A 27054-nucleotide genomic window follows, 5' to 3' on the forward strand; every position below is an offset into this window, starting at 1 on the left:
TAAATTAAACCAACTAATTGTTTATTATGGTGTTTTAGAGTATCTGTATTTACTAAAACTTTACTATGACAACCAATTAGCTTACCTGTGTGGGTTCAGAAGCCAAGCTTTTTCTTTGTTCAGTTGATTTCTCCATTGCTTCGCTAAGAGATTTGGCATATTGTACCATAGCTTTCAACTGGGAATCAGTTAAAACCCATAGCAAATCATCTAGTATTAGAACCAGTTTTGATGCCACTACATTGCAATCCTTTAACTGTTGAATAAATGAAACAATCTTAAAAATTAACTGAGAATATTGCATTTGATTCAAGAAATGAGTATTTGAAAAGAAATAAGTAAAAATGCAAAGGACGTGGTACACAAGACATGTGACACTTTTTCCATAAGATTAAATTAATATTTCAAGTAAAAATGACTGTAAAATAGTATTTGAAGTTCTGTGTCAGTATCTCAAGGATTTTCATATCAAATATGCTCAATTTACAAAAAAAAATGTTGTTTTCTAACTGCCTACCCTGCATACTCAACCTAAACCCTGAGAAATAAAGCTGAATTCTTTCCTCATTATGCATCAACACAAATAAAGGCAATACAGGTCAAATTAGACCATTAGCTAAACCTATATAATTCCATGATCTTCACATTTTGCCTGCTCTATTTCTTGTCCATTGCACAGGTCTAACTACTGAGCTTGGTAAACTATTCTGTTGATGATGCTTCCTCAGAAAAATAAGATGAAATATCTTAAATTTATAGAGTGCCATATTTTATGTAGTCCAAGTGCAGAATCTCTGCTGTGTGCCGACCTATACAGAGTGTTTTGTAAAAATAAATGTCAAATACAAAAACAAATGAAAGAATGTACAAACATATCACAGATTCACAAGTGTTCAAATTTACCCTTCTTTTAAGTGTAACCCTGATTTTTGATTGGTTAGTAATCAGTCGAACTGGAGCACTCATGATTTCATGCTGAGAACTCTGGATTGCATCTGCTTCTATTCTGATCATTTGCCAGTTGATCTCTTTGAAAGTTAATACCTAAAACAAAACAAAGCCTGTTAATTTAATATGCCAATTTATTTGCCAGTAAGAATAAGAACATTTTATGGAGTTTCAGTAGCAACAGAAAAGACATGTTCCATATTCTGACTAAAACTGTTGGTAATTAAAGCTCTGACCCTTCAAGTAAAAAAAAATATATATGCAGATATACCTATCTCATAGAGCTGGAAGGGACCTTTAAAGGTCATTGAGTCCACCCCCCTGCCTTCACTAGCAGGACCAAGTACAGTCCCTGACAGGTTTGTTTGGTTGGTTGGTTTTTTTGGGCCCCAGATTCCCAAATGGCCCCCTCAAGCATTGAACTCACAACGCTGGGTTTAACAGGCCAGTGCTCAAACCACTAAGCTATCCCTCCCTTGCACCCACCAACAGTGTCATTTCTAAGATCAGGGATTATTTTTATATTTTTCATAGTGTATCTAGTTATAAAGTCTGTTCATTCACTTCTATAGCATTTAGTTTTTTTAAAAAGGTCTTATGTTGGTTTCTTCTGTGGACTGGACTCTTCAAGTGGTCTCAAAATGTTCAATTCCAGTGCTGTCGATTAGTTTGGGGAAGGTGAGAGGTCTGATGGCAGAATTTTTTTAATTAAAGAGAATTACTACATATATTATGGATCCCACTGAGTGTATAACTCTGAGTTGATGAGGGATACAGCAGGCAAGGAATCAGATGACGATGCGGAAAACTACTCCTACCTTCTTTAAGAACACTTAGAGCAAATGAAATAGACAGGCATTTTCATTGCTTATATACAAGTAATTTTGTTCAGGACAATTCCCTGTAAGTAAAAGGGATTTTAAATGTAAAAGTGTTTGTTGTCATACTGAGAAATTTAGGAATGACACATTCAAAACCTATTCAGGATCATGAACCTCTGACTGCCTGGACTAAAAATTAGGTAGTCTACAAACTAGGATTATAAAGTAGTTTACATGTGTATATAAGGCTCATATACAACAAAAGCCATGTCCTAAGGAATTCCCCATACATTTTAAGCAAATAATGTGTATTTCAAACATCCACACAAATAGATAAAAAAACTCTCATTAACAGGTAATTAATTTACATATAAGCTACAAGAGGTATACTGGGTAAAGAATAAAAAAGGGGAGTTAAGATTTGTCTGGATGACTCATTTTGATCTTCTCAGATAACATTTGTTGGGTTTTTAAGATCATTACTATGTTCACTTTGAGTTTCTGCCCTTAGGTAAATGATAGACATCAGTCACGTTAACTGGCTGAAAGTTTTTTCAGCTGAGAATAACCAACTCTAAATAAAACAATATGGTCAAAGTTCAAAATATTAAGTTCAATTGACTGATAACTAAACATATCTTAGAGAAACAATCATCTTTCAATATAAACTTGCCACTGTTAGTCTAACTTTGAGCTCAATTGCACATTATTATTTTGGGTACAGGGCAGAAAACAAGAGAAGGGTATCCATTAATCCAGTACTCTTATAATTTTTAAAAATTATAATACCCTTGTTACTTGAACTAGCAATTAGGAGATAGTGGAATGGTTTAATTTGACTATTAAGAGTACAGTATACTAGTAAATTCCTACAAAGAAATAACTTGGTTAGAAAAGAGTTAAGGTTGCTTAAGGAGAACATTCACCCATGCAAAACCTTAAAAGCAAGGAAATGTCCAATTAAGAGATTTTTCTTTAGCACACCCCCATATCTCATAACCTATCTGTGAAGGTATGGAATGTTTATAGAAGAGTGGAATCTATAAACTAGAAGTTTCTATAAACTAGAGGCTATTCTAGTTTACAATGAGCTGCCCACAGTCCTTGGGGCAACTGGGAGCAGCTGAGACTAGCTGGCGTGCACAAGTGCTCCAGCCACACCCAGGGCACATTCCTTTGTTTAAAATCATAGAGTCACAATTTAATTACCTTCCTTACTACAAAGTTGACAGAAGCAAATAGCAAAAAGGTATTCTTTACCTCTCCACGCTGAGATTCTTGTATTCGAGTAAATCTTAAATCACCATGTTCCCAGTTTGCATTTACACTATATATTCTCAACTGGGAAAGTTCAAATGAAGCATTAAAAGCTTTCGCTCCAATCCGGATTATAATGGAGTTCACAGAAACAGAAATTCCTTCTACCACTTTTTCAGCAAAGCCATATTCACTGGAAAGTGAAATGTCAAGATTTAAATTACAGATCTAATGTTAGTGCATAAAGTGATACTTATTAAGCAATAAGACATGAAACATATTACACAAAACAAAACTTGTAGTGCACCCAATCTTATTCATAAACGTTCATTAAAGATATTTAACTCTGAAAAATCTGTAATACAGTATAATCTATTGTATGTTCCTAATCTAAAATAAACGACTGAACAGTTTTTCATGCAGTTGAACTTCAATCAAGTATAACACATGCAAGTTTCCATTTTAAATATTACAGTAGCCTTCAGATTATCCAGCAATCTAGCATCTATTTATGTATATTTTAGGAAAAATTAATGTCAAATGAATTTAACATTATTCCACCACAAGAGTATATTAGCCTTGCTAATATTTATCTGTACAAAAAAGCTATAATTACTTTTATATATTATGCTTTTTTGAGTGAGGTGAGGATGGGAAGGCATAATATAGACAAATACTGCTTAAATATATATATATGTAAGTGCATATACTCAAGCAGATGAATTTCAGGATTAAAGGCACACTATGGTTAAAACTTGTTTTTAAAGGAAATTTTCTTAGTTGTGTTACAAATAGTGCCTTGCATTACTAAAAATTAAAGAATTTTTAAAAATCCAATTTACTTTTCACTATTTTTCCTTTTAAATACAAAAGCTTTCAGTCAGCTTAGACAATGAAAGTAGTTTGCAGCTTTTTATTCTTTTACAGTGCTTTAAATAGTAAATAGAACCTATAAGGGTTATTAATGTAGGTCCCAGCCCTGCAACCAGATTGATGCAGGCAAATCCTCTGTCAAGGTGAGCCGGCTTTCTAAGGATATGTCTAATGCTTCTGGGAGTGAGCCTCCCAAGCCCGGTCCACCGATTAGTGTTAGCACCCTAAGGTGAGTTATGTTCAAACAAGTCGGTCAACCCAAGCTGGGATGCCCATTCCAAGGTGCAGTGTAGCCATACCCTAAAGGAGTTGACATAAGCAGATCCAATTAAATGACTGGGACCACAATTATACCTGCGTATACAGTAAAAGCTTTATCATCCAGCATGCTGCGGGAATGGGGGTGCTGGTAAGTAAAACATTCTGGTTAACTAAGAAGGATGGAGTTGGGTGTAGGAGGGGGTTCAGGGCTAGGGGTTGGGGCATAGGAGGGGGAATGGGTTCTGGGAGGGGGCTCGGGTGCCGGATCCGGACAGTGCTCACTTCAGGCAGCTCCCCTCAAGCAGCAACATGTCCCTGCTGCTCCTAAGCGGAGCCGCAGCTAGGCGGCTCTGCCTGCTGCCTCTGCCCACAGGCACCGCCCCGCAGCTCCCCTTGCCCATGGTTCCCAGCCAGTGAGACATGTGGAACCTGCCACTTGGGTCATCAAAAACCACTGCCATAGCTTGAACGAAGCCTCAAATTGTCCCTGAAGCGGACTTTATTTTTCCAGGAGTGGAGATGCCCAAGCAGGGCCTCCCTTGTAAGAAAGCTGATAACCTCACTCAGTTATGGTCAGTGGTGTAGGACTCCGGGCATAGCAGAAATAGGAGCTGACACTGAATTAGGAACCCAAAAAAACTGTTGCAATCACCCTTAAACTTGTCAGGCAGGGGGACTTCGGCCTTGTAGGGAGCAGGGGTAAGAGCTGAAGGCTCCATAGCTTGAGTTTGCAGGTCTGCATTCTATGCTTGTAGGGCAGCAACTTGGGCCTGCAATGTCTATAGGGCTCCCAGTATGTCCACCATAGAGATATTGACCTTTGAAGAATCCACACACACTGTATAAGCCAGGGGTGGCCAAACTGTGGCCTGAGGGCTGCATCCATCCCTTCACACATTTTAATCTGGCCCTTGAGATCCCGCCAGGGAGCAAGGTCCAAGGCTTGCTCCGCTCTGGCGCTCCAGTTGGGGAGCAGGGTTGGGGGCTTGCCCCACTCCATGCAGCTCCCGGAAGCAGCGGCATGTCCCCGCTCTGGCTCCTACACATAGGGGCAGCCAAGGGGCTCGGCACACTGCCCTGCCCCCGCAACTCCCACTGGCCGAGAACCACAGCCAATGGGAGCTGCAGGGGCGATGCTTGAGGACAGGGCAGCGTGCAAAGCTGCCTTGCTGCACCTCCGTGGAAGGGGACTGCCGCTGCTTCTAGGAGCTGCTTGAGGTAAGCGCCACCCAAAGCCTGCACCAATCCCCTCCCAAGCCCCAACCCCAGCCCTGATCCCCCTCCAAACCCACTGGTCCCAGCCCAGAGCCCCCTCCTGCACACTGAACTTCTCATTTATGGATTCACCACAGAGCCCGCACCCCTAGACGGAGCCCTCACCTCCTCCCACACCCCAAACCCCAATTTTGTGAGCATTGTGGCCTGTCATACAATTTCCATACGCAGATGTGGTCCTCAGGCCAAAGAGTTTGACCATCCCTGGTATAAGCTCTAGTTCTCTTATTGTCTGTGCTGAGGCTGCTCAAACTGTCAGTAACCAGGACACGAGTGGTCATGCCCAGTGCTTAGAGCAGGCTGTCATAAGCATACAGCTAAGGGTAGCATAAAATCCCTCTTTACTCTGTAAAGCAGGCCTGCACAACTCGTAAAGCGGCAAGAGCCACATTACTCCAAAGAAAACAGCTGAGGGCCGAAACCCCCCGGCCCCGGCCCAGTGGAAACACTCCGCCCCAGCACTGCCCAGCCTTGCAGAAACAAACCCTCCTTTCCCAGTGCCGCCCCACCAAAACAGCTGTGGGCCCAAAAGGAAGGTTGGGGGTGGGGAGGTGATACTTGATTTTAAATCAACCAGGTGCTCTCAGCTGAAGAGCTGGCTGGGAGCCCTCAGGGTCAAATTAAAGGGCCCGGGGCTGCGGGAACCCGGAGCTTTGTGGGGCTGGGGCAGGGATTTAAAGGGTCCAGAGCTCCTGCTGCTGAGGGGAGCCCAAGCCCTTTAAATCCCAGCCCCAGCGCATCCGCTGGAGCCGCCACCGGGATTCAAAGGGCTCTGGGCTGCCCGTGGCGGCAGGGAGCCCTGAGCCCTTTAAATCTCAGCCACGGTCGAGAATCTCTGCGGGCAGCTCAGAGCCCTTTGAATCCCGGCCACGGCTGAGATTTAAAGGGCTCTGGGCTCCCCACGGCTGTGGGGAGCTGAGCCTTTGAATCCCGTCCGCAGCTGGCAGGGCCGGCTTTAGGAAGTGCGGGGCCCAATTCGAACATTTTCAGCAGGGCTCCGGAAGGGATGACTGAAAGAAAAAAAATGTAAAAAAAATAGCCTTTCATTTCTTAGCAACCGGTTCCCTATAAAAAGTTCTGCCACAGTATGTATTTTTTCTACCAATAGGGTTACCATACGTCCGTATTTTCCTCCTGGATGGCGATTTAAGATCCAAAAAGCCTGACATGTTCGGGAAAGTACAGATGTATGTTAACCCTACCTAAAGTTCTTTTTAAAAAAGATGTGTCTGAACTAGAAATGAGCTCCGCCGCTCCCTGAGGGTGTGCTAGGGTGCACGTGTGGGTCCCAGCTGCTCCCTGCCCACCTCATTGAAGCAGGTGTGCAGGGTTACTTCCTTGGGAACTACAGGGCACCAGTGGACGCAGGGCTGGCTGGAGGTGTGGGGGAGGTGGCTGGAGGTAGGGTCTGGCTGCAGGCTGGGCAAGGGGTGTGGGGCAGGCTGGAGACGGCGTGTGGGATGGGCTGGCAGGCTTCAGGCAGGGCCACAGGGGGGGGTGCGGCATGGGTTGGCAGGGCTGGAGACAAAGGAGTGCAGGACTAGCTGGCTTCAGGCAGGGGGGTGCGGCAGGGGTTGGCTGGAGACAGGGAAGCGGGTGCAGGGCTGGCTGGAGACAGGGGTTGGTGCAGGCAGGGCAGGAGGTGTGGCAGGGGTTAGCTGCAGGCAACGGTGCAGGTACAGGGGGTACAGCCCATCCTGTATGGTGAGTGCCCCCTCCTCCTGCCTCCCCGACCAGGATAGCAGTAGCAGCCCATGGCTCAGGAGCTATTTAAAGGGCCTGGGGTTCCCCTGCTTCCACTGCCCCAGCCCTGTAAATAGCTGCAGGAGCCCTGGGGAAGTGATAGGGCTCCGGGGGCTATTTAAAGGACCAGGGCAGCAAAGGCATCTGGAGACCCCCTCCCGCTACCCCAGGGCTCTGGAGGGCTATTTAAAGAGCCCACGGCTCCCCTGCTTCTACCTCCCCAGCCCTTTAAATAGCCGAGGGAGCCCTGGGGAAACGCTGTGGCTTCAGCAGCTATTTAAGGACCAGGGTGGCAGAGGCAGCTGGAGCCCTGGCCCTTTAAATAGCCCCCAGAGCCCGCCGCTACCCCAGGGCTCTGGGGGTATTTAAAGGGCCCGTGGCTCCCCTTCTTCTACCGCCCCAGCCCTTTAAATAGCCAAGGGAGCCCTGGGGAAGCGGTGTGGCTTCAGCGGCTATTTAAGGACCGGGGTGGCAGAGGCAGCTGGAGCCACGGACCTTTAAATAGCCCCCAGAGCCCGCCGCTACCCCAGGGCTCTGGGGGTATTTAAAGGGCCCGTGGCTCCCCTTCTTTTACCGCCCCAGCCCTTTAAGTAGCCACAGGAACCCTGGGGAAGTGGTGGGGCTCCGGTGGCTATTTAAAGGGCCGGGGCAGTAGAAGCAACGGGAACCCCAGACTTTTTAAATAGCCCCCAGAGCCCCACAGCCCTACCCCAGGGCTCCAGCAGCAGTGCTCTGGTGGCAATTTAAAGGGCCTGGGAGCCACAGGCCTTTTAAATTTCCCCCTGGGGAAGCTGGGCCACCCCACTACAGCGCACTGGCTTCTGCCAGTACACCGCACTGGGGCATGGGCATGTGGCCCTCTTAGGGGTGGGCTGATTCCGGGGAATTGGATGAATTGGCCTAATGTCGGCCCTGGTGGCTGAGATTTAAAGGGCTCTGGGCTCTCTGTGGCTGCAGGCAGCCCAGAGCCCTTTGAATCCCGGCTGCGGCTGTGATTTAAGGAGGTCTGAGCTCCCCGCCACTGCGGGCAGCCCAGAGCCTTTTGAATCCCGGCTGCGGCTGGGATTTAAAGAGCTCTGGGCTCCCCGCCACTGTGGGCAGCCCAGAGCCTTTTGAATCCTGGCCGCGGCTGGGATTTAAATGGCTCTGGGCTCCACGCCGCTGCAGAAGCCCAGAATCTTTTGAATCCCGGCCGCGGCTGGGATTTAAAGAGGTCTGAGCTCCCTGCCGCTGCGGGCAGCTCAGAGCCTGTTGAATCCCGCAGCAGGCCGTATGTTGTGCAGGCCTGTTGTAAAGGTTCATTCCTCTTTTACCTGTAAAGAGTTAAGAAGCTCAGATAACCTGGGTGACACCTGACGAAAAGGACCAATAAGGGGAGAAGATACTTTCAAATCTGTGGGGGAAGGTTTTTTGACTGTCTCTCTTGGAGCCAGCTGGGAAACAGGGCAGGGGAAAATACATCTCCCTAGCTATATCTGAACTAAGCATCTAGTCTTGCAGAAATAGTAAGTAATAGCAGAAAAGAAGTGCATTAGATTACCTTTTGTTTTAGCTTGTGAATTTTCCCTGTGCTAAGATGGAGGTTTATCCCTGTTTTTGTAACTTTAAAGTTTTGCCTAAAGGGGAAATCCTCTGTGTTTGAGTCTTCTGTTATTCTGTAAAGTACTTACTATCCTGATTTTACAGAGGTGATTCTTTTACCTTTTCTTTAATTAAAATTCTTCTTTTAAGAACCCGATTGATTTTTCATCGTTCTTAAGATCCATGGGTTTGGGTCTGTGTTCACCTGTACCAATCGGTGAGGATATTATTCTCAAGCCTCCCCAGGAAAGGAGGTGTAGCGGTTTGGGGGGATATCTGGGCTCCAAGTGGCCCTCCCTGAATGTTTAGTTAAATCACTTGGTGGTGGTAGCGATACTAAGCCAAGGAAGGAATTTGTGCCTTGGGAAAGTTTTAACCTAAGCTGGTAAAAATAAGCTTAGGGGGTCTTTCATGCAGGTCCCCATATATGAACCCCAGAGTTAGGAGTGGGGAAGGAACCCTGACACAGGCATTGGGCCTAGTGGTTACCACAGGCATCAGAGTCCAGGGTCAGAGCTGGAGTCAGGAGCTCAGGATCAGAAGCAGTCAGAGCTGAAGTTAGAGGTCAGGATTGGAGCTGAAGATCAGTACCGGGTTACCTGGAATGGGGTCCAAGGCAGGAGCAGGACTATGAACAAGGCAAGAGCAGGAACTCTCTCAGCCATGGGCGAATGCTTTGAGCAGCTGCTGAACTGCTGCTGCTGCTGTTGGGCTTCAGAGCCGGTCTGCTGACTTTTCCAACCCATCAGGTAGTGTAGCCAGTTAGATAGCCTACTTCAGGTTGCCCACAGACTGACTCTGCTACAGACCCTCATTCCTGATAATGATATTCTATTTACTGAGCAAATGGGAAGCAGATAGTATGTCCCAAAACAGAGATGTTTCCCTTTTTGGCATCACATGAAGTTGCTAAGACACAAAACTATGGCTTCCACATTTTCATATATGAAGGACTATTTTATCTTTCCCAGATTCTTCCTAATTATGACAACATTTTATGACTTGTGGGATATAGTAAGTCAGAGTAGATCATCATTGTGACACTGCACCCCATATTCTTCACATTGATATTATTATGGCATAATTATGATGCATTTTGTACAAGACAGGTCACGTGAGATGTCATTGGAAAAGTTATGATTTGCTGAATTTGATTATCCTATTTGAATGCATGCATAATTTTTGTATCTAAAATTAGGAATACTGACTATATAACTGTATTTCAAAACATGCTTACTCTGGGTGACATCACAACTAGCCTTTCTGGTACAACAAAGAAGAAGCCAGACAGTGCTGATGGGCCAACAGCAAAGACAATGGCTCCTCGAAAAACTTAACCTTCCTGAAAACCTCCCAGACAACCTATAAGTGATGGCTGTTATGACTCAGCAAGTTATGCCAGGGCATGTGACCAGGCACCATGACTGTGGACTTCATCTTGGGATGTCAGTGTTTTTCCACAAACTGAGTTTGGAACAAACGGTTCCCGCCATACGCTAAACCTATATAAGGCAGAGAGTGGCATCATCCATTGTTCTTCATTCGTCCACAACAGAACACCTCAGAGAAGCTCCTAAGTAAAAAGACTGAACTGGGGGAAGTGCTGGACCCAGGCTAAAGGGATTTCTAGCCGGTGTATGAAAAAGCTGGGGATTCCAAGCTGCGAAGCAAGAGTAGCTTGCACCTTGAGAATCTGCCAGCCTGCTTGTATCGTCAGCCAAGGTGAGAATTTGCTAATTCATATCCTCTATTTCTAGTATCTGAAGCTTAGTTTGTATTTTTGTTTATTTACTAGGTAATCTGCTTTGATCTGTTTGCTATCACTTAAAATGTATCTTAAGTAATTAATAAACTTATTTTATGCTTTAACCTAAACCAGTAAGTTTGGAGTGAAGTGCTTGGGAATCTTAGCTCAAGGGGCTGCTGCATTTCCTCTCCACACTGAGGGAGGGATGAACTCTGTGAGCTTATGCTGTACAGTTCTCTGTGCAGAGCAAGATGGCATAATTTTGGCTTTATACTCCAGAAGGGAGTGCATGCCTGGGAAGCTGGTGGTTATCCTGGCTGTAACCTCTCTGTTGTTGGTTCATGCAGTGGCTGGTCAGGAAGCCTGCATGTAACTGCAGCTGGGTATGTCCCTGCCTGTGGGAATGCTGATGGAAGCGTAGGACCGAGAGCGGATCTGCAGCTTGTCACAGCAGCACAGTGTGAAAGGGAGCCCAGGCTGGTGGGTCAGAAGGCTCAGGCTCAGCAGTACCATAGTTCCAGGTGGCACCCTGGGGGGAACCCATCATAATCATAATAGTTCCTTTTGGCCTTAAAATCTAATGCTGTTAATGGTTACTTCTGGCCTTAAAATCTATTCTGTTGCTCTTAAAACATAGGTCTCTTTTCCTGGTAGTTGCAACAATTTTGCCACAGATGTTGAAGAGTCCCAATTAAGTTCCTGCCCTTCACACCCATTACTAGTCATTCCTTCTTTTTTGCATGGATTGAATCTTCAATGTCAAAATCAATTAGGCTGAGTTCACAGACTGTTATTCAATTTTTCTTTATCTGAATGTACTCCCAGGATTTAACTAGTTCTAGCTCTTAATTGATTTTCTAACACTTTCACCCTGTTGACCCTTTTCAAATTATGTTCAGCAGTCAGAACATTTTCAGATTAGACCCTAAACTACCCCCTTGTGTAGTCAAGACATTTTCTACTCAGTATAAAACTGCCTAGGCAGCTTAGTAACTACAACATTACTCTCTATTTTACCTTCTAATGGTGCCATATTAACATGAAGACTCAAGGAACACTTCCATGAGCTCTACTACAATCTCCTCTTTCAGGCAGATTTAGAAATTATGAGACCACAAGTTTGGGGCTCCCTGTCCCACCAATTATCTGATATTTTAGTCAGACTGGATTATGCATCAAATCTCTTAGGACAGATTTGACAGATGTAGTCATTGAAGAAAACAGAACTATGAACTTTCACACCAGCTGATGATCTGGTCTTTAATGTTATCTATTAGACAAAAGTTAATATTTTGAAAGTAGCATATCTGTTTTCCAAATAATTGAAGCGATTTTGCCTTGGGCCTATCCAAAAGTATGTTGTTCTTGTGGTGCTTGAGATTTATTCCTCCATCCTAACATGCATTACACAGATTAAACAATCCTATGAACTAGAACATGCAATATATATTTAGGATAAATGATCAAGCTTGGGTGCCTAACGTTATACATCTAAATCTACATTAAATCACCTAAATAAGTGGCCTGATTTTAGGGGTGCCAAGCAAGCAGGCCCTGACCCTAAATTTTTAAAGGTTATTATACTTCACCTTTAGACGAATGGATCTAACCTGCTTTCGGATGCACATATATCCTCCAACCTGGACTGGTTCACGAGAACAGATCCAATAATTTTAAATGTTTTGTATCAAGTGCATGTCAATATTTAAAAACTGCAACTGACCTCTGTCCTGATGCAGTTGCTATAGGTGATGGTCCATTTGGGGCACGTGGTTCTTCACAAGTACTCATTTCCATTACTACTTTATCCAGGGACTTGAAAAAAAACACAAAGAAATTTGGTACAAATTTCAATTTACTGCAGTAGATTAATAGATAACTTAGATACCTCAAATTAAAAAGTAGTAAGAACATTAAGTAAAAATCTTTCATAAATATTCTCTGGCCATAGCATTTTACTAGAAAATCTTTAATAGAATACATAACCATTTACATTTTTGGACTTTTGTTTATACAGTGTTTATATCAGATATCATTTTTTGCAACTCTCCTAGACTTTTGCAGTCATATATAAAAACTTTGTATACTTCTTGACTTCTAGTCAGGGAAACAGTCTATTCATCACACTGTAGTATATTTCTCAAAGGCTGAACTCTGAATGAGTATAAAATGAGGAAGACATTTGATTTTCTCTACACAGTCAGTCTTTCAGTGTGAAGGTTCACATAATATTAGCTTTCATGCCCTTTGAATTTTCTCTATAGTGTTTTTCTTTTCAGACATTTTTATTGGAAAGTGTTTGAAACTGGTCTATTCTTGAAATGTATCAGTGCCCGCTAGACATTTTGTTGATATCTTTAAAACATTTTGTATCTACAAGAAAATTGACAGAGGTGAATTGTCAATAAATTTGCTATAATGGGTAGTTTTTGAGAATACAATATTTAAGATTAACAGTCATCTTTGCCATTATTTTTCATTATTGAGGCTGGACTTCTCAAAAAGGAGAGTAAAGGAGTGAGGCACTCAAATCCCATTGATATTGAAGGATATAATAAAATAGCACAATTGCACCTTGCCAAATAATTTAACAAATGATAAAAAAAAAAAATCCCCACAAATCACAACGTGTTATTCCCAGGAAAAGACCATCTAAATGCAGAAGCAGCCTCTTTGCCCCCGATATTAAAAATGGTCATGGTTTAAATTTATAACAACAGCTAAGGAGAATCTCTATTTTTAAAACTCGGTTCCTGCAACCTCTTTCCCTCTGACCTAGGCTACTGTAACTTTGCCTCCTCTTAAATCCATTCAAAACTTTCCTGCTAAGATTATCTTCTTGGCCCATCGTTCTGACATCAGCACACTCATTATAAGTCTCTCCACTTGCTCGCCATTTCCACCACAAATACAAACATCTTGCCCTTAACTTCAGGTTCCTTCACAATTTTGCATTGTTGTACCGAATGGCTCCATTATCTCAATCAGCCATTGCCTTCATACTTACATCAGCTTCTATCTCCCACTTGTCCACTTCTCCCATAAACACCTTTGCACTTTTCTTCCATGCTGCCCATTATACATGGAATGCCTTCCCTCCTGCCCAAAAATTCATAAGCTTATTACCTGATTCCACCTTAAGACTCATTTACTATGATGCCTACAGTGTGCTGCTAGCTGATATGGTGAGCTGAAACTACAGCTAATTGCTCACCTAGCTCAATGAACAACAAACCCTACAAAAACAAAAGAAACTCCTAATGCGCACACAATCATTTTATGAAAAAAGTAAAAACATAATTATCTAACTCAGCCTCCCTGCCCTTTCTGTTTGTTTCACTAATCTCTTAGGCCTTTTCTTAAAATAAGGTAACAAGACCTTTGAAACAGGAACTGCATTTTACTATATGCCTGTACAGTACACAGCACAATGGGGCCCCAACTTGATTGGGCTACTGTAATGCAAATAATCAATAGAGCTTGACTATGGGCTTTCTCAAATAGACGCCTGATGCCTCCTCCCCGTTCTCCACTAAAAGGGCCGGTAATCATTTTTATTTTAGAACAGAAAACTGCTACATAGAGTCTGTGCAAGAGTCCTCCTTGAAATTATTTTGCTTAAAAAGTACAAATAGAAAGGGAAATTTAATCGTGAGCAAAGGCACTTAAAACATTTGCTACCATATTAAAAGATTGATTTCCTGAAAGCCTTTGTTTTTAACAAAAGACAACTGAGTTCTGGCAAGCGCACCACTAACTACTCGAGCTACCTAAATCATGTATACAGAGTATGCCAACTAAATGAAGGCTACTTAATCTCAACCTTGCTGTGATAGAGTGCAAACAGGTGAGCCTGCACTCTGATTATTAGATATGAATTAGTTCCCCTGGAAAAAGCTGAAGGGGTAATCAGTCAATCAGGCTGGCTGGCTGACAAGAAGAGGCACAAGGAGGAAGTGCAAGAGGGGAGAAAGAGGAACAGAGCTAGCCAAGCCTAGCCACAGAGAGGCTCAAAATAGGGATACCTCTGCTTCCCTTAGGCCCTGGAGAAAGGGCTAAAAGCTAGGTTAACACTGTAAATAGACTGTTGCACGGGGATCATTGTGAAAAGAACGGAGGGAACTTAAAATAAAAGGACATGGTGAAGGCACAACCACAGGAGTCTATGCAGTTTCTGAGCGGAGAAGGCAAGAGAGGAGCCTTGCCAAGTGACAGTCGCCTTCAATTACACACATGCACCAACGATAATGCGGTTGTGGTGATGTAATTGAGGGCAGAATTCGGCTAATAGCCTGAAGTGTCCCATCCTGGTGAATACATTGCTTTCTAGAACCACCAGTGAGTTCCTGGTACATTCTATCATTGAATTATTAACTTTTCCTACCAATTCCCATTCACTAAATCTGTTTGCAGGCAACTTATACAAATAATGAATAAGTACCTCTATTAATAGACTCAAATGGAAACTGAATAATGACAACCAGTGACTGTCAGCTAGTCTAGTTCTGGCTTCTCTAACCTCTCCTGAGAGGCTTGTAAGAAAAGAGATGATGAACTGACAAATTGCAGCAATCCAGTTCTATGTATCTCCTAATTTTGTTGGGTTCTGCCTACAATTAAAAACCAGGCTAAAGCCTTGGATATGTTTTCACTGTGTTGCAACTGGGTCAGGGGACAACCATGCTGTCACTGGGTCCCAGGGCTAGGTTACAGTCATAGTGCGGAAAGGGTCTGAGAGAATAACGTCAGACAAGAAGACGGCAGGAACTTGCAATGAGACTAAAAGACAAAAATCCATATTTCAGGTAAAGCTGAAATAATTAGAAATGATAGAAAAAACAGTTTTTCTAATAGGAATCAAGCAACAATCTAGAGACCCTCGTCTTTTATAGGACAGGGATACAGTCGCCAGAATGATTACAAGCAGATGGAGATGACAAAACAAAGGACACACTGTACACACCAGCTAAGGTTTAAATTATTTCTAAATAACCTCAGGGAAACTATAAAACATTTTTTAAAAAGGAACATATTTACAACTACTATCTGAAAGCCTGTGCTATCAAAAAGGTATTGAGAGTCAGTATGTTAGTGTAACAGTGCCCCTCTAGGCCAACCAGGGCATAGCCCCAGCTCATTCAGCTCAGTGGGTCTGTCAGTCTATTCTGGCTACCCCAGAATCTGGAAAATCCTCTCTGATCTCGGGTCCATCAGGGGGTTGGTAGGAGAACCCAGCCACTCCACTGGGTTCCAGCTCAAGGCCCTCAAGCTGGAAAAGCAGGACCAGGGTTCACAGACTCTGACAGTGGCCTGAGCTCCTTCCTACCTTCCCCTGGGCCTCTGCAGGCTCTTCAACTGCTGGTCTGTTCGTGCCTTGTTCAAGTGCTGTTTCTGGGCAGCTCTTTAGCAGTTTGCTGACAGGAGTTCCTTTCTCCAGCCTGCTCACTCTTCCCGTGACCCCCGTGCCCTTCTGCTTCCCAGACCTTTTATTCTCCCAACTGCTGTGAGGCTACCAATTAGCACTGTCCGACAGTACCACTATTAACCCTTTGACTGCTGAGCCCGCGTGGGGTACATATACTGCATGACAGGTATTATTTGCAAAGTCATGTGTAAAAAAAGCTGAAAATGGCTGAAAACTTAGAAACTGGATTGTAACCGACCACAAATTCCAGTGATAAATTATGATTGGTGATATTCTAAACAAAAGCAGTTCTTAACCATGTTTGTAGCTGTTTCCACCACTTCACACTGACTCAACAGACATTCTAGTCTTCAGAGTGATGTCTGAGGTTACTATGCATGCTGGTTGTGTTGTTCTGTAGGTGGCTGTGTTTATTTGTATATGATTTGTGTTATGCTGGGAGAGGTGTGCGGCTGAGAACTTAAAAACTGGACAGTAAAAGACCACAAAACCCAGTGATGATTCAACCTGGTGCTGTGCAGAACAAAAGAAGTTCTCAACTATGATTGTAGCTGTTTCCATCACTTCACAATGACTCAGACATTTTAGGCTTCAGAGTGACATACAGAATGTCATTCCTGGAATCTTATATATCTACTTTTTGGGTTGATTTCAGAACTTACCAGACTGATTGGATGAGTTTTCAATTTTGTCCACGGTATCTGAAAGAGAAAACATTATGCTAAAGCAAATCAAAACAAACATCGAAGAAAATGCATAGTAATCAAGATATCTGTCATTTTTATTTTCTAGATATAAAAATAAAATTTACATTGACCTGCTGAACTTGCATGTGATCTTTTGAAGCTAGTACAAATAATAAATTATTTTATGTGAGAAATATACATCATATAACACACAAAGTCATGTGGCCACAGGGAAAGGTAGCTTAGGAGCTACTGGTGGCAGAAAGGAAAAAGGACCAAAAAAATTAATCTGTCTCTTTAATTCTGTGTTGCCAGATGTAAGAAAAGTCCAACTATTTTTCACATTCCTTCCTTAAAAACAAAACAAAAACCCATATTTGCTATGTTATGATATAAATCATGATAGCTTGCTTTCTCAATTCCCATTCTAGCATGGTCTGGGAAAGAGGACAGTAGTAGGGTTGTGTATCACATTACTTCCTAGCAAGAGAGACTGAAGGAGCACTGTCCACTGGCTCCAGAGATTTATGTCCAGTTTTCAGCCAGAGTATGTCACCATAATATACTGCCTCTGAGGGATGGGAAAGGGGAGGGGGGGAGTGATACCATATGAAAGAAAGTGGCAGAAAAAGTACAGTAGAAATCAGAGTTACAAATACAAGAGTTACAAACTGACTGGTCAATCACTCACCTTATTGGAAACCAGAAGTATGCAATAAAAAGCAAATACTATACTGCAAAGCACTGTGTTAAAAATAAACTACTAAAATATAAAGGAAAAGTTTAAAAAAAATTTGACAAACTGGTTGTGCTTGTTTCATTTAAATTAAGATGGTTAAAAGGAGCATTTTTCTTCTGCATAGCAAAGATTCTAAGCTGTATTAAGTCAATGTTCAGTTGTAAACTTTGAAAGAACAACCATAACATTTTGTTTAGAGATACAAACATTTCAGAATTATGAACAACATCCATTCCTGAAGTGTTCGTAACTGAGGTTCTACTGTAACACACAAAAGAACAAAGAATAATTAAAGCAGATGGTATGTCATAGCCAAAGGAAACTCGAGTAGCTTTCTCTGCAAAAATATAAAATCCCTTGCTCCGTTTCAAAGTGCATATGAGGAAAATTCCACTTGGATAAAGAAAAAATAAATTAAATCACTGTTCATTTTCATTGCTTCGGTCATAATCGTACAAGTGATAACAATTAAGAAAATTTTCTACTATCTAATGCCTCCATCTTCTTTTTATGAACCTGTTAAACACCTACAACAAATTTTTAACATTATGAAATTCAGAATTAGCAATTTTCAGACTTCTTGAAAATAAGTTTTAAGAAGGCAGAAGAGACAAAAAGTGAGAGTCTTTCTTAATTACTGTTTCAACATAATAAAATGCTCACCCTAATAGCTGCTTTATTGCAAAAAACCTTGTTTATAGCAAGCCATGTTGGAAGATCCAGCATGTTCTGAAGCACCTCTTCATCCAACTCTAAATTGGTCAGCTGACCTTCCCCTTTTAATGTGCTCAGATTGATTTTGTCAGGTGACAGGTTTTTGGTGAACCTAAAAGAGAATATACATTAAAGCTTAAGTTAATGTCACATAAAGCAATTAGTTATCCATGTCATAGCTCATAATCAGCACAGAAATAATCTGAAAAGAACAGATTTCAAAGTACAGTTTGACCTTAAAACTGACATGGCAAAAATGGCCCAGGGGTTTCACTGTTATTTGTCCCTCAAGGACTTCCGTTATCAAATCTGCTCATTTACAAGTAAACAAATGGATTCAACAATTAAGATGTGTTCTTTCTGGTTTGTCTGTCATCAGGAATAAAGATTTTGTACTTAGAATTTAGCTAACAATTCTTTTGACGTTGTATGAGCCAGAACAGAATCCAGCTCATTCTCCTTTGAACTGTTTTGGTGCTGTAGAACTAACAGGAGAAAAACTAGTGAAAATGTATTTTTTCCTTAAATAAATAGATATGACTATGAATAAACTCAGGTGGCAGATTTTTGTAAAAATAAAACCTTTTTACTCTGAAGTCACTTTTCTAACTTTATTCGCACTTTAAGTTTGACAAAAATCTTGTATAAATTATACTTAAAATATTCATTATGGTTTAATTTCAGAATTTATTAAAAACATATGGTAGAAACTGTTTTGTTGCATAGGATTCTAGTGTATTTACAATGTAGCAATTAAAAGAGAGGATTATAAATCCTACCGTAAGTGCTTTTTTGTCAGAGTATACTTTGAAGTATCATAATCCAACTTGTGAAAGCTGGCTGACCCCCTTAATAGATTACAAGCGGTCAGTAGGTGGGGGGGGTTGAGTACTGCTCATGGACACAATAGCCTGAACTTTTTCACTATCTCTTTTCCTCTGCCTCAAAGCAGGAAGATCCTGCTCCAAACCAGTCAGTACTACCCAGATAAAGGGAACATGAGATTTTACACTTACCAATCAAGTATTAACACGCAAGGGTCTTTGTCTGAATGTGTATAAAAGGTTTGTGAAATTTGTGTAAGACAGAGTCTTTTGTACCAAGGTACAGGCTCTCCTTTTTCTGCAGAATAAAGCATTTTTTCCTTATCCCTGTCAGGCTGTTAATTGGCTCTCAGCTAGGCAGACCCGATATTTCGGTAACAAACTACACTGCAAAGTCTTCTATATATTTTTAAAACTGAGAATCTCAAAAGATGACACACATACTGTACATATTACTATTTTATTAAAAGGCACAATAATTTACTTAAATCAGCATAAAACAGTCCATGTGATTGTGCCAATCAGAGCACAGCCTAGTGATATATAGCAAAGCCGAGGGGTGCTTGGCGAAACTTACCTATCTATCTAAGTTCTTATATCACACGTAGCACGTTTTATCCGCTTTGCTGGATCAGGGCCTGAGTACCTAACTTTCTGCCATCGAAGTTTGTTTTCAGTTCACAACCCGGACTCTCATTTTACAGCTTCAGATAGTACATCACCACGTCCACTGTGTTTTGGGTCCTTTCAGTAGCAGATTGCCACTTGTCGGTCTTTGCCAGAAGGATGGGGAAAACATTATAGGAATCACCACTTTGCTGCCATGTCCATGCCAGTTACAACTCATATGTTTTCTCTGAACTGAGAGAGCCTGGTTCCTAAGAAAACTGTCAGGTTTCTAGTTAAGCTAAGCTTTTGTTTTTATTTTTCATGCTTTTTTCCCACCCATCTCCAATTACTGCTGAAAATATCTGGCAGTCACTTTCCCAGTTTGATTGTTACATCATGTTCTGGAAGCATCAAAATTTATAAGCACACTACCCTGCTTAACAAAAAACAAAATGTCCAACACACATACAACAGTTTAAGTGTCCTATTAAGGACATGAGATATCATAGAATATCAGCGCTGGAAGGGACCTTGGGAGGTCATCTAGTCCAACCCCCTGCTCAAAGCAGGACCAATTCCCAACTAAATCATCCCAGCCAGGGCTTTGTCAAGTCTGACCTTAAAAACCTCTAAGGAAGGAGATTCCAGCACCTCCCTAAGTAACCCATTCCAGTGCTTCACCACCCTCCTTGTGAAAAAGTTTTTTCCTAATATCCAATCTAAACCTTCCCCACTCCAACTTGAGACCATTACTCCTTGTTCTGTCATCCGCTACTTCTGAGAACAGTCTAGAGCCATCCTCTTTGGAACCCTCTTTCAGGTAGTTGAAAGCAGCTATCAAATATCTCCTCATTCTTCTCTTTTGCAGACTAAACAATCCAAGTTCCCTCAGCCTCTCCTCATAGGTCATGTGCTCCAGCCCTCTAATTATTTTTGTTGCGCTCCACTGGACTCTTTCCAATTTTTCCACATCCTTCTTGTAGTGTGGGGCCCAAAACTGGAGACAGTATTCCAGATGAGGCCTCACCAATGCCGAATAGAGGGGAATGATCACGTCCCTCAATCTGCTGGCAATGCCCCTACTTATACAGCCTTATACAGCCGTTAGCCTTCTTGGCAACAAGCGCACACTGTTGACTCATATCCAGCTTCTCATCCACTGTAACCCCTAGGTCCTTTTCTGCAGAACTGTTGCCTAGCCATTCGGTCCCTAGTCTGTAGCAGTGCATGGGATTCTTCCGTCCTAAGTGCAGGACTCTGCACTTGTCCTTGCAGAACCTCATCAGATTTCTTTTGGACCAATCCTCTGATTTGTCTAGGTCCCTCTGTATCCTATCCCTACCCTCCAGTGTATCTACCACTCCTCCCAGTTTAGTGTCATCTGCAAACTTGCTGAGAGTGCTGTCCACACCGTCCTCTAGATCATTAATGAAGATACTGAACAAAGCCAGCCCCAGGACCGACCCTTGGGGCACTCCGCTTGATACCGGCTGCCAACTAGACATGGAGACATTGATCGCTACCCATTGAGCCTGATGATCTAGCCAGCTTTCTATCCACATTATAGTCCATTCATCCAGCCCATACTTCTTTAACTTGCCAGCAAGAACAGTGTGGGAGATCGTATCAAAAGCTTTACTAAAGTCAAGAAATAACACGTCCACTGCTTTCCCCTCATCCACAGAGCCAGTTATCTCCTCATAGAAGGCAATTAGGTTAGTCAGGCATGACTTGCCTTTGGTGAATCCATGCTGACTGTTCCTGATTACTTTCCTCTCCTCTTAAGTGCTTCATATTTGATTCCTTGAGGAATCCTTGTCCTCTCTGTTATTTTCCACACCCCCATTTTTGTGTAATTTGCAAACTTTATTACTGATGATTTTAAGTTGTCTTCCAGGACATTGATAAAAGTGTTAAACAGCATAGGGCCATGAACCAGTCATGTCACTCAAACCAGACATCATAACCACATAGAATTCCACCACTGCCTACCAGTTTAAGCACAACTTTTTATTTTCAAGACTAAGAAGAATGCAAGAAACCGTTTTAGATTCACTGATTCCAAGGCCAGAGGGGACCATTGTGATAATCTAGTCTGACCTTCTATAGAATTTCCACAAAATAATTGCTAGAGTACATCTTTTAGAAAAACAGCCAATCTTGATTTAAACATTGTCAGCAATGGAGAATCCAGCACGATATTTGCTATATTATTCAGTGGTTACTTACTCCCACTGTTAAAGATGTATACCTTATTTCCAGTCTGAATTGGTCTAGCTTCAACTTCCGGCCATTGGATCAAGTTACACCTTTCTCTGCTAGATTGAAGAGCTCATTGTTGAATATTTGTTCCACAAGTACAGACTTACAGACCGTAATCAAGTTACTCCTGAACCTTCTCTTTGTAAAGCTAAACAGATCAAGCTCCTTGAATATACTATTAGGCATATTTTCTATCATTTAATCATTCTCATGGCTCTTCTCTGAACCCCGCCCCCAGTTCATCAACCTCTTTCTTGAATTGTGGACACTAGAATTGAACATAGTATTCCGGAAGCAGTCACACCAGTGCCAAATGCAGAGATAAGATAACCTCTGTATTTCTACTCAAGAGTCCCTTGTTTATGCATCCCAGGATCATATTCGCTCCTTTGGCCAGAGCATCACACTGGGAGTTCATGTTCAGCTGATTATCCACCATAACCCTCAAATCTTTTTCATAGTCACTGCTTCTTGTGAGGGTTCTCCATCCCACAAATATGGCCTACATCCTTTGTTCCTAGATATATACTTTTACATTTAGCCATATAGAAACACACTTTCCTTGTGCCCAGTTTATCAAGCAATCCAGACTGCTTTGTAGCAGTGACTTGTGCTCTGTTATTTTAAACTTCCCCATTTGTGTGTAATTTTCAGACTTTATGTTGTCTTCCAGGTCATTGATAAAAGTGTTAAATAGCGCAGGACCGAGAACCAATCCCTGTGGGACCCCACTGGAAACACACCTTGATGATGATTCCAGATTTGCAATTACATTTTGAGACCTATCAGTGAGCTAGGTTTTATTCCATTTAATGTGTGTTATGTTCATTTTATATAATTCTAATTTTTTAATCAAAATGTCTCGCGTTACCAAGTCAAATACCTTACAGATGTCTCTGTATATTATATCAATGTTAAATACCTTTATCAACTAAACCTGTAATCTCAACCCCAAAAAAATCTCAAATTAGTTTGACAGTATTCATTTTCTATAAACCCATGTTGATTTGCATTAATTACGTTAGCTTCCTTTAATTCTTTATTAACTGAGTCCCATATTAGCCACTCCATTATCTTGCCTGGGATATATATCAGGCTGACAGGCCTCTAATTACGCACGTCGTCCCATTTATACTTTTTAAAAATTGGCACATTAGTTTTTTCTAGTGTTCTGGGACGTCCCCAGTGCTCCAACTGAAACCCATTTAGTTAGAGAGATGAGTTTTGTTTTTTCTTTTTTTAAAGAGAGATTGTTCATTCCTTAAAGATTGTTTAAAGAGATTTCTTTTCTGAAAATGTCAAGTTTTTGATTACCGAGCAACTTCATTTTTTTAAAAATGTAGATAAACCTAGACAAATTGCTTCTGGTTCAATTATAATTTTATTTCTTAGTTACTTAATAACTATCATTAAGAAACAAAATCTGGAGCTACTGTAAAAGGTGACCATAATTATTTTCAAGGTTATGAAGAGAAGCTTACTCACCCTGTGCAGTAACTGTGGTTCTTTGAGATGTGTCCCTATGGGTGATCCACTCTAGGCATGCTTGTATCCCCTGTGCCTCAGCACAGAGATTTTAGGTAGCAGTGTCCGTTCGCCTTGCACATGCACTGTCCCCATTACAATGCTATATAACCCTCATGCAGGGCATGAAACGGGCAAACCACCCGCAGTTTCTTTTCTGCCATAAAGTTCACTGGAATGAACTTGGAAGCAGAGGGGAGGGTGAGTAGTGGAGCACCCACGGGGAACACACCTCGAAGAACCACAGTTAATGCACAGAGCGAGTAACCTTCTCTTTTTCGAGTAGTGTCCCTATAGATGCTCCACATTAGACGATTGTGAAGCAGTACCCCTAATGAAGGGGTGGAGCTTCAGAGTCAAGTTAAGAATTGAGGATAAGACAGACAAAGATGGTATTGGATTCTCAATTGTGAGTAACTGCATAATGTTCAGCAAATGTAAGAGCAAATGTCCAGGTTGTGGTTCTACATATTTCTGTGACTGGAACATTTTGGAGAAAGGCTATGTAAGGCTCTGTAAGTGACAAGGAATCTCGTGGAGTGAGTTCATATTCTAGAAGAAGGTTGAAAATTCCTCTAATATCCCTGAGAGACCAATAGTGGTAAGAAATGCAGCTCAATATCCATCTAGAGTCTCTCTGGAGACTGAGGATCCCTTAGATCTGTCTGCAATGGAGAGAAATTGTCTGGGAGATTTCCTGAAGGGCTTAGCCCTATCTAAATAAAAGGCTAATGCTCTACTGACATCAAGTGTGTGAAATGTTGCATTTCTTTTGTCTCATGACTTTGGAAAGATAACTGGGAGGTGGATTAATTGGTTTATGAGGAAGTCCAAAGATATTTTTGTTAGGAATATGGGGGGCGGTCACAGTGTGACCTTGTCTTTTAAAAGACTGTGAAAGGGAGGTACACCATTAGAGCCCTTATCTCTTCCACTCTTTTAGAAGAAGTAATAGCTGCTAGAAATGCAGTGTAGAAGGGAGCAGGTGGCCATGAGTTCAAAGGGAGGTCTTGTAATATACCTGAGGATAAAGTTGTGATCCTCTGCCAATCCGGGGCAGCTGATTTTGAAAAAAGGTTACCTAGACCTTTGAGAAAAGTTCTTGTTGTGGGATGAGCAAAAACAGAATCACCCTCTATTTTATGATGGAAGGTCATGACAGCTACAAGGTGCACCTTTATGGAGTTCAGAAATAATCCTGACCTTTTTAGTTCTAGGATGTAATCTAGCACAAATGACAACGGAAAGGATGTTGGAGGAATGTGCCTCGAGTCACTCCAGAATTTGATTCTCTTCCACTTTTTGATATGTATGTGTATCACAAGTAGTATGTTTCCTGCTATGTAAAAGCACCATCTTTACATCCTCATTTCTAACCCCTCGAACCATTGACCAGCCATGTCTTGAGCTGGAAAACCTGGAGACTGAGATGATGGACCTGGCCAGCACCGTAAAAGAGGAGATGAGGAACAGGCTGGAGAGTGACTGGCAAATAGCCAGCTAAGTATGGTAGGAGAACGATGTTTGTCTTGACCACGTGGGAACTACAAGTATAGCCCTGGCTTTTTCTCCCTCTATCTTGATCAGGACCTTGAGTATTAGAGGAATTGGTGTAAATGCATACAAGAGGCCTCTGTTGCATTGCAGGATAAAGTTATCTCCATGAGAGTGGTGACCCTAACTGGCCCTGGAGCAGAACTGGGAGCATTTCTTGGTTTTGACTGTGGCAAATACATCTCTTTGGGACGCTCCAGCATAGAAATCTGTGGTGGAGAATGGAGGGATCTATTTCCCATTCATGATCGTGGGAGAAGTGTTTGCAGAGAGTATCTGCCATGGTGTTTTGTATACCCAGAAGGTAAAACTGCTGAGATGTTGATGTGCTGATGAATGCACCAATTCCAGAATTTCACTGCTTCGGCACAGAAGGAAGGTGCTCTCTCTCCTCTCTGGTGGTTAATATAATATATAGATGAGAGGTTACCCATCATGTTCTTTATACGCTTGCCCCTGGTCAGTCGGAGGAAACGCGTGCAATCGTTTCTGACTGCTCCGAGTTCCAGCAAATTGATATGTAGAGTGGACTCGAGTGGAGATCACCTGCATTGAATAGCGTGGATGCTCAGTTGGGCTCCCCACGCCAATAAGAATGCACCCAATGTTAATACCAATGTTAGGGGAGGGTTGAGCAAAAGGAACCCCTGAACGATCACTGTGAGGGTCTTTTCACCAGTTGAGGGACTTTTTGACTATCAAGGGCATTGAGAGAAGTTTATTTAAGCTGGGTTTGCTTGATAAGTAGACTGTTCTGAGCCACTCTGCAGCGCATGTGAAGTCTCATGTGATTTATTACAAAGGTGCTCACAGTCATGTGTCCCAGTAGCTGGAGACAGTTTCTGGCCGTTGTGTGAGGGCTGATCTTGACAGTCCAGGTCAAATTTACCACAGTGTTGAACCTGTCTGAGGGGAGGAATGCTTTGGAGTTAATGCGGACATTTAATTGTAGTCCCAGTCAGAGGAATAGGTCCATGGCCTTTTGTGTGCCCATCAAACTGTCACCGAAAGAGTATGCTTTAAGCAGACAATTGGCTAAGTATGGGAAGAGCATAATTCATTCCTTGTTTGCAAAGATGTGCCACTACCACAGAAAGGACCTTTGAGTATGCTCTGGGAATGGATGATAGATCAAATGGGAGCGCCTTGTATTGAAAGTGATCCTGACCCAGAATGAATAGTAACCTTCTGCAGGTTGGGTGGATCACAATATCGAAGCAAGCATCCTATAGATCAGTGGTAAGCCGCAGGGATGTGCTGGCCGCTGCTTGCCGCAGCTCCCATTGGCTGGGAATGGCAAACTGCAGCCTCCGAGAGCTGCAGAGAGCCGTGCCTGCAGACAGTCAACATCAATGAAATGTCTCGTGGCTAGCATTCAGATTACCCTGATGGGCCACATACAGCCCACAGGTTGCCCGCCACTGCTATAGATCTAGGGCCCAGAACCAGTCTCCTGGGTCCAGAGATGGAATTATTGCTACGTGAGTTACCAATTTGAATTGCTGAACTTTACAAATTTGTTCAGTGATCTCAGATCTAGAATGGGCCTCCAACTGCTGTTCTTTTTCAGTACCATGAAATACTTGGAGTAGAATCCACTCCGTGCTGTGTGGGAACAGGTTCTATAGAACCCAGCTTCAGTAGAGAGTTGTTTGTGCTTGTGAGATGCTCCCGAAGAGGGACAGGGACAGGTGGAAAGGGAGGTAAAATGGATAGAATATCCTGTAGAATGAGCTCCAACACTCACTTGTCCGTAATTATGCGTTCCCAGTTTTGACGAAAAAGAGCAAGATAGTCGCCAAAGCAAAGGAGACAAGCAGTCTGCTGCAGCAGGTAAGAATGGGGGTGGTAACGTAAGCCCTCAACCAACCCATCAAAATTGATGTTTAGATGTAGAGTTGTGGATTCTGGTGGTTAGTGGATGTCTGGAGAGAATGGCAGGTGCTTTGCATAATTCATCAATTTAAACTTCACCTTCCAGATTGAATAAGGAGACTGCCCAAGTGGAGTGAGTCTGGATCACATCTGGGCATCTGAGTCTCATCTACTCTGAAGACCTGCTGAATATATGATCTGATGCATTTGGCCAGATAGACCAAGGCATACCCTTTTTTAAATCCCTCAGATAGAACAAATGACAAGTCCACTCTACACAAAATGTTCAGTGCTGTCTAAACAAATCTTAAGGGCCCATATCAAATCAAAGATGTG

General features: G+C 42.3%; 1 protein-coding gene across 7 annotated transcripts in view; it reads right to left on the reverse strand.

The window, feature by feature from the left end:
- BLTP3B (bridge-like lipid transfer protein family member 3B) overlaps nucleotides 1-27054 on the reverse strand; it is a 78372-nt gene that overhangs the window by 30976 nt on the left and 20342 nt on the right. For 6 of the 7 annotated variants that reach the window (XR_007771411.1, XM_050934191.1, XM_050934200.1 and 3 more), the window contains 6 exons: nucleotides 18020-18182; nucleotides 16594-16632; nucleotides 12230-12321; nucleotides 3030-3219; nucleotides 904-1044; nucleotides 86-256 (listed from right to left, as the gene is read on the reverse strand). Coding sequence is in view for 6 of the 7 variants with exons in the window: in XM_050934191.1 (XP_050790148.1) it covers nucleotides 86-256; nucleotides 904-1044; nucleotides 3030-3219; nucleotides 12230-12321; nucleotides 16594-16632; nucleotides 18020-18182 (796 nt within the window). In the remaining variant the exon portion in view is untranslated. Of the gene's footprint in view, nucleotides 1-85; nucleotides 257-903; nucleotides 1045-3029; nucleotides 3220-12229; nucleotides 12322-16593; nucleotides 16633-18019; nucleotides 18183-19471; nucleotides 20096-27054 lie in introns of those variants that run through there. The other variant, XM_050934210.1, reaches the window with a different exon arrangement.

This window comes from Gopherus flavomarginatus, chromosome 1, assembly GCF_025201925.1.
Source record: "Gopherus flavomarginatus isolate rGopFla2 chromosome 1, rGopFla2.mat.asm, whole genome shotgun sequence".
NCBI lineage: Eukaryota > Metazoa > Chordata > Testudines > Testudinidae > Gopherus > Gopherus flavomarginatus.